The sequence below is a fragment of the Apteryx mantelli genome, chromosome 13, assembly GCF_036417845.1.
Source record: "Apteryx mantelli isolate bAptMan1 chromosome 13, bAptMan1.hap1, whole genome shotgun sequence".
NCBI classification, from domain to species: Eukaryota; Metazoa; Chordata; class Aves; order Apterygiformes; family Apterygidae; genus Apteryx; species Apteryx mantelli.
In genome coordinates, this window is record NC_089990.1 from 6413514 (window position 1) to 6421543 (window position 8030).

The window sequence follows — 8030 nt, forward strand, 5'->3', positions numbered from 1 at the left end:
CCTCCCAGGCGAGAAGCACGTTGGTCTTGCTCTGCTGGGACTTTTCCTTTGCGTTCTGTTCAAGGCTGTTGTATTCAAAGCGGCGCAAGCAGGATTTGCCAGCTTGTGCTGGTGGCGTCAAAGACCCTGTGACGGTTGTCGCCGCTCAGCGGTGGTCCCAGAGTGGTGGTGGTAAGGCTTCGACTTCGGAATCGCGCCGATTCCACCCGGTCTCTGGGCAGAGATCTTTACGTGAGGGTGGATTGCGAAGCAGGAGCAGCGTGCTGCTCTTGGAGAAGGCAGCTCTGAGGATTTTATTTTGCCCTTTCTCTCGCCTCCCCTCCCTGCGCTTCAAGCTGTGCTGGGAAAGCGCCTGTATTTACTGCGGGGTTGTCTTTGCTGTGGGCTGAGCCCAGATCTGCTGGTATGTTTGAGTCTAAAGTGATCCGATAACAGTCCTGGGAGCGACAGCTTTGCGCGGATGTGGGGAAGCAAGCAGCCCTCGCTGGGGCTTTGGGAGCTGGTCTTTGGAGCGCCCACGACGTTGCCTCCCCAGAAACTGCTTTTTGATGCAAGTGTGTTTTGTGCACTTCTGCATCCCAGACCAGGGAGTAAATCCCTGCTTTGGCATTTACTGCGCGTGCCGGGTGCTCCTCCTCGTTCCACTGCAGCGGAGACCTCAGCGGCCAGAGGTTGCTGGCGCGGCCTGGGGCTGGCCGGGAAAACGTCAACACTGGCCTCGGATCGCTGGCCCAGAAAGTCTGTTCTCTCAAAAATACAGCAGAAACATCTCTCTTTTTTTTTTTTCTTTCTTTCGTTCTTTGCTGTTAAGTCTGAAGTCAGAAAGCCTCCTGCACTGCAATGTGCCTCCGGCCGGTCCCTGGAAAACTGGGCAAGCGCTTGGCCAGCACCGGGAAGGGACAGGAGGGAGCTGCCAGCGCAGGGCTGGGTCTGGCAGCGAGGGTGACACTGGAGTTACAGATAGGGAGTAAATAGCTGCGTATTTGGTGGGGAGGTAGGTGGGTTCCCCTGGACCGCTGGTGTAGGACAAACTGTTGGGTTGATATTCCATATTCACCCTTTTTTTTTCCTTCCCTGCCTTTTAAAATGGGCTGATAAAGTGTGACACTGCAATGCCTGGGCCGCTGCCAAAGAGCCCTGGGGCTCGTGTTCCTGACAGACGCTCCTGCTCCCGCTGCCAGGCTCCTGGCTGCCGCCGCTTCGTGAACTCCCATTTGCCTTTCTTGGCTGGAAAAAGGATTAAGTTAGCAGGACAGGAAAATTAATTAGCTGCCATTTTAAGGATGTAGCTTTTGTTGCAGTCCAAAGCATTTTGAAATGACATTGTATCGCTGAGAACAACATGGGACTGATTAAAAGCTTTCTACCTGCTTGAAGCCAGGATTTATTTGCACCCTGGTTTTCCCCCAGGTGCTTAAGGCTTCAAGGTCACCCTCAAGGCCAAACCAGCCGGGGGAGTTTTGCCTTCGCTGCTAGTTCCAGCCGCAGAAAGCTGGTACCGAAGTTTTCTGCTTGTTTAACATTCAAAACAGCCTTTCTCTGCCCTTCCCCGCTGCGCAGGCTGCCTGCCAGGGCTTTACAGGCACCGGCTGGGGACGGCAGGAAGCTGTAAACCGAGCTGCAGCTTCCCTGCCCCGGCGAGGCCGGAGGGATCCGGCAGCTCCGGGTGGGATTCCCGCAGAGTGCTCCAGGACGCGCCCGGATGCTGCGGGGCGAGCCCCGGCCTTTCCGAATGCTGCTGTTTAGCTGCGTCCGACTCCCCAGAAGAGGCGGAAACGGTGTCCCTCAAGGGCAGAGGGGGGAGGCCGGATCCAGCCGGAGGGTGTCCGTGTAGCTCCCGCCATCGCCGAGGGTGTCGGAGATGCGGTGCAGCGCAAGGGAACCCCAAGCACGGGAAGTGGGCAATAAGGAGGCCAAAAAAAAAAATCATTTTAGACTAGAAAGTAGCTGCCGCTTCCTGCTTTCTCCGGGGACGGAGCCGTGTTTGTGCTCAAGCCCTCCTGGGAAAGGGGGGATTAGCCGCCAGCGTTGGCTAGGCAGCGTCAGGCCGGGGCCCTGCGGCGGTGGGGCGCCCGGCCGAACCCGTTAAAAGCAGCGCTAATTGCTCTCGCAGCTGCCTTTTGTTTTCTTGTGCCGCAGCGAGGGCCCCAGCGCTCGCGGTCTCCGGAGAAGCGCGGAGGGTAAGCAAAAGGCTCCCTTATAGCGCTCAGGCTTGGGAACGAACGCGTGTAATTGGCCGTTATTTTCGGACGAGGTGCTGCAGCTCGGCCCTTGTCGCCCTCTCCCTGGGAACAGCGATTTTTACCGGTTGTATTCCCAGCCGGGGGAAGGCGTCCGTCACAGCAGCCTCTAATAAGCAACGGGCAGCAAGAGTGCGGGATTTACTGATGGCAACTCTGCCCTAGGCCCCAACTCCTGGGCACTTTAACCGTACAAAGAGAATTCCCCGCTAAACTAATACTGGCTGTTGAGGAGGGGTGAAGAAAACATCAAAATTGTTGCAGCCTAAACTGGCTACTTCTGCAACAAATGCAAATGAGCAGCACCTTTTTCTTTTTTAACAGTATTGAACGCAGCAGAAACATCATGTCCCTTAGCCAGCTCAGTTCAAGGCTTGATGGCAGTGAAAATACACTGCGTGAGCTTGGAAACTTCCTATTAGCCCAATCCATTAAGCTTGTTTTGCTTTTGAAGAAGGGAAACTTGTCTGCAAGCGACTGATGCCTGTGCACTGCCAGGTGCAGCACGGTGCATCTTTGGGAGCTGGCTAAGGTGCTCCCTCTCTAAAACACCGATTGCTGGTTTTTACACCCTCACATTCAGGGCTGGATCCAGACAGAAGAATTTAGGCAGCTCAGTAAGCAGATGAAGGGTGAGCCTCCTGCTTTCTTCATGGTGCAATCGTGATTAATGCTGTCGTTGAGCAAACTCTTCTAGTTCTTTGCTGCCTTTCCAGCCTGCTCCAGTAGAAAAGCAGAACCGTGAGTGAAAAGCACTCTTGCTCAAGTCCACCATTTAACTGTCTCCAGCCCCATGAGCAGGCTGGCTGTCGCCTCCTGCAACCATTGCAATACCAAACCTCACATGAGCATGTTCTGTGGGTAGGCAGGGGATTAGCATGTGGTAGAAAAGCCTTTAACTATGGTTAAACGGAAGATGGAAAATAGGTCAGCTCTACTAGATACGTTGACTAGGAATCTCAAAGGTCAATAACTTTTTCTTCTTACATGTTTTATTTAGCTACTTAGAGCATGTTGCTTTGATTCCCTTTACTGATCTTACCTCATGCTAATGAATGCCAGGCCAAGCACAAACTTTCACATGTGCCATAATTAAGACAAGATCCACCACTTTTGTCAATACTAGGCAGTCGTTTTTAAACACACAGTCATCAGGGAGTTGCTGTGGCAGGCTCTAGGATGGTCAGAAATAAAGACAACCACTCCCAAATGCTTTAAGGATATCAATTTTTATTGGACATTGCAAGATCAATAAGAAAAAATAATTTGTACAGCTTTGTTATGTGAGATAACCGTTGCTGCTGAGGAGTAAGGCTGCTTGTCACGAGAGAAGCGACCTGGTACAGCCAACAGGGTGCTGCTAGCTTGACTCGGTCTGAGAAACAGTTTTTCTCCAAGAATGACTTCAACCGTCACGGAGCAGCACCTTTGCCTTGGGCAGGTCCACGTAGCCTTACAGTAGCGCAGACGGGGCTTCTTAGACACGAAGGGTGAGCAGCCCTGCTCTAAGAGACCCTCTACCAGCGGCTCACCGCCAACCACAGTTGTGGTATCAGTCTGTACAGCGGTTACTGACGTTCTGCCTCGCTTCTCTCCCTCCACTAATTCCGTCTGCTGCTTTTCCTCTGTGACTAGCAAGGCCACCTGGCCTGCATTCAGCCATTTCCTCCACGCAGTGCCTGCCGCCACGGCAGCCCTCTCTGCCAAGGAAAGAGCTCTGCCTGCAACAGAGAGCTGACCTGACGCTTACTATTTTAGAGACTTTTGGTGACAGCAGCTATCATGAGAGCTGATTTGTGACACCAGCTACCGGGGAGCCAGAACACTCTAGGAAGTAATGCAGCAGCTCAAACGCTTTCAGCTGGCAGAGTAACCCTTTCTAACCAAACCCAGATGCTTAAGGGTGATTGTAGAGCAGCAGCTATGGATATTGCCCTAGCACTGGGGGACCCACTCCATAGGATGGGCAGAGCTAGAAAAAGAGGCTTCAGTTTACACAGTATCTTTGCTAAGCTTTTCGCCTTTGAAAGTTCTAAACAATTTAAAAAACAGATGCTAGGACAAAAGGGTGACTTTGCACAGAGGCAGAGCGACATCCTCAGACTATGCAAACTTCTACTTGGCCCCATCGGTATCTCAAACTACCCTCTCTTGGCTATGTCAGGTAAGTGAGAGAAGGGTATTCCATTGCTGGACTGAAATGCCAGACCAAGAAAAAAAAAATTAGCATTGTTTCACCCTCTCTCCACCTAAGGGGAGATCAGAATTTAGAAGTCAGTAAGAGTTAGGGACCATAACATCTGTCCTAGTACATATAATCAAGACAGTCATCTTAAATCAACTAAGGGCTCAACTGGAAAAAGAAATCAATTTTATAGGCTCTGTTGGCAGAAAAAGGGGTAGTTGTACCACGACCAGTTGATTACCTGTACTGTGCTAACGCCAGTAAACAGATACAGCTGCTGGACCTACCATTGGAACATTTATAGAATGGATATTTCTTATTGGTACTTAAACACTTCTCACAGAAGATAACTCAGGAACTGGTATCTGGTGCCATTCTGAGGTACTAAAACACCATTCAGCCGTCTGATGAACATTCCCATATACACAACCCAAGAGAACATAAATACAGTGGGTAAACAAGCTGAGCATCGTAGATTATTTATGTGATCAGAAGTGAGCTGCCTTCCCCCACACAGACACCAAATGTACAGCCACATCCCAGGCAACTTGGGGCAACACAGGACAGTTTACATTTAAACAGAGGGCCACAAGGAAATAACATGGTAAAGAAAACTGGGGAGAAAAAAAAAAAAAGGAAAAACTCACACAACTATTCTTCAGCACTGTAAAAAAATAAAACCGAAAGCAACCTTTTTGACTTCCCATGCCTACACCATGCAGGTCTCCTAGGCATTCTAGGAACAGGAGATGCTGCCCTTTTTCTGCTGTTAAATGATGCAGTGCACACAGTATTTCTGAAGAAGTTCCATAAACTGTAGTGCAAGCAAACTGAGAAAATAAATAGCACTCAAACATTCCTTCTTGACAAAGAATATTAAATGTGGTAAAAACTAGCTTGCTTTTTGTTTTAACTGAAGTCAGCTGCAACTTTTTTAATATATGAAAATTTGAAGATGTGTTTCACAGCATAAGTGTAGAATAATTTACATTGCATTGCCAATTCACAATTCAGTCATTTTTGTTAACAGTGTACAAAGAAGGTCCTTAGTTTTTATATATATATATATATATATATATATATACTTTATAAAGTCTGGAAGATCAATATAAATACTGCTCCAGAAATTAAAAAAAGTGTTTACATCCCCAACTTGAATATTACATCTCAGTGTCCTGGATTATTATTATAATCTGTAAAAGTCTTAACGGCGCAGAGGTTCAAGTTTTCGAAATTTCAGTGACGAGCTGGATGACAAAGCATCTTGGTTTGAAGAAGAATTCACTGTGTCTGGGGACTGGAACAATACTCTACCACGATGATTAAATACATAAAATGATGGATGGTTCCTTAATGTGTCAAATGTCCTTCAAATAAATATAAAAAGTCAAAGTTAATACTGCTTTAGAATGGTGGTTTTAGAAGAGTCAGTCTAGGATACATCAACTTTTAGAGACAGAGAAATACAAAGTTTAGGGAAAGTATGTGCACTTTACAAGTTACTTGAACCAAAATGCAGTGCAGTTGAGAAATACAAAGCCAAAGAGCCAGAAAAACACTGACTGCTCAATACATGGACATTGCTCACACCACAAACTAACTTCACTGTTCTTCCTGGAGCTTAGAGGCAGGTCTGTGGATTACTACCTGCAAATGTACCTAAAGTGCCAGCCTTACTTCAGCTGTCACTTGTGTTAATACCTCGACACTGTTTACCATCAGCTTGCCATCCTTTTCCATGCCTGAAGTTCAAGCTTTTAGGTAAATGGTACGAAATACAGTAACACTGTCTCTTACTGTCCATGCAGTCATTTCATTCCTCTACCAACTCTGCAAGGCAGGACTTCGGACAAGGAAAAGCAAGAAGCTTATTTCATTTGTTCCTGTTATCTAACTGTCTGAAATTCCACACACTTCTGGCTTCTTAGATGTGACTGTTCTTCTCTGTGTTACATCTACAACATGCATTTAAGAAGAACTGAGCTAAAGAGAGAGCAAGCGCAATGCTGCTACTTCACAGATGTGCTCAGTTTATATAGAGAGATGCAGATACACGTACTTACGAGGAGATGAAATAAAACATACTTATTTTTTAGTTCTGAAGTGGCATCCATGTCTTTAAACTCTCCTGCGATATGTACTATCCCATAGCAGGTAACTGCAAAGGCTAACAGAGTTTGAAGAACTATCTGTAACAAGAGGAAAATACAATGCGACATATACGTTACTAAGTGCTTTTAGTGTTTACAAAAACATCTCCTCTTCTAAACAGTCTTTTGCACTTTTCATCCAGTGATGGCAAGTGCTTTACAAAGGTGGGCGATTCAACAGTAGGGAAACTGAGGCACACAAAGATTAAATAACTCACCTAGGGTAGCATAGCAAAACAGTTGCAGAGCTGAAAGGAGCTTAAGATGCCTGACATCCAGTCTGCATTGCATGAATTAAATTGATTCACGCAGCTCCTCAGCAAGACCTTGTCTTCCTTAGAAGAAAACACTTTGTTCCTGTGCACTTAAGGATCTAATGCTCTTTCTGAGAAACGCGTTAGCTGCCAACACACTCTACAGAGGTGACAGCTGCTACTCTGCCTGAACACTGCCTGGTAGTGGTGGGTATTTCATCTTCTTAACTTTTTGATTAGGCAGAAATGGAACAGATAATAATTAAAGCGAAATTAAAAAAAAAAAAAAACACGGCAACAACAACTCCTGAAGCAGACTGTGCTGGGATCAAACAGGCACACAGCCACCCTGGATAAACAGATGTCAGCCAACAAAAGCCAGAGGGAGGAGGATGTTTACGCTGCAAAGCAGGACATGAATGCAAAGCCTCTCCGGGGCTTAAGCTGCGTTGGGGGAGTTTCTGGCGCTTCAGCATAGCTGCAAAGAAGCAGTGGGAAGTCTGACCTGGGTTTGTTCCCTCTGCCAGATCTAACATACTGCAGGAAGTGGGGATAAGAAAGCGAGGTTCTTCTGGACTCGAAAGAAAGCGCAATTTAAGAACCACTTTACTCTTGCCTATCACATTAAAGAGCAACTGAGCGAGACTAAACTACCCAAACAGCACGACACCTTTCGAACACGGTAAAAACCTTAAACTTACATCTATCGGCAACGTTTCATCTTCCTTTTCTGTTAGTCTCATGTAAGAACGATCTACAAGACAGAAACACAGCGAAGCATCACACCCCCCGCAAGAGCGAACGGCACCGCCGCGAGCGCCGCAACCCTTCGCCGCGGGGTCGGGAACACCACGCGGCGCAACGCCGGGGCCAGGCAGCCCCGGTCCCGCCCGGCTGCCCCGGGGAGGCGGCTCCGCCTCGCGCGGCCCCGCGGCCCGGCGCGGCGCGGCCCGGGCTGCCCCGGCCCCCGCGCGGCGGCGCGGCCCGCTCCCCTCAGCCCGGCCGGGCGGCCCGCCGGGCCTCCCCGCGGCCTCCCGCCCCGCGCCGCCGCCGCCGCCCGCCGCCCACTCACGCTGCGCCGCCGAGAAGGCCGCGTGGGCCAAGGCGAAGAGGCCGAGCCCCACCAGCCCCTTCCACACCGAGGCGGCCGCCATCGTCCCCGCCGGGCGCCGCTCGCCCCGCGCCCGCCCGCCGCCGCCGC

General features: G+C 49.2%; 1 protein-coding gene across 1 annotated transcript; it reads right to left on the bottom strand.

Annotated features, from left to right (window-relative positions):
* Positions 1 to 3450: 3450 nt before the first annotated feature.
* MMGT1 (membrane magnesium transporter 1) lies at positions 3451 to 8025 on the bottom strand. Its single transcript, XM_067304047.1, has 4 exons — positions 7902 to 8025; positions 7531 to 7583; positions 6511 to 6614; positions 3451 to 5792 (listed from the first exon to the last, which is right to left on the bottom strand). Exons 1-4 carry the CDS (start codon positions 7981 to 7983, stop codon positions 5630 to 5632), a joined length of 402 nt encoding a protein of 133 aa, XP_067160148.1. The 5' UTR covers positions 7984 to 8025; the 3' UTR covers positions 3451 to 5629.
* Positions 8026 to 8030: the final 5 nt, after the last annotated feature.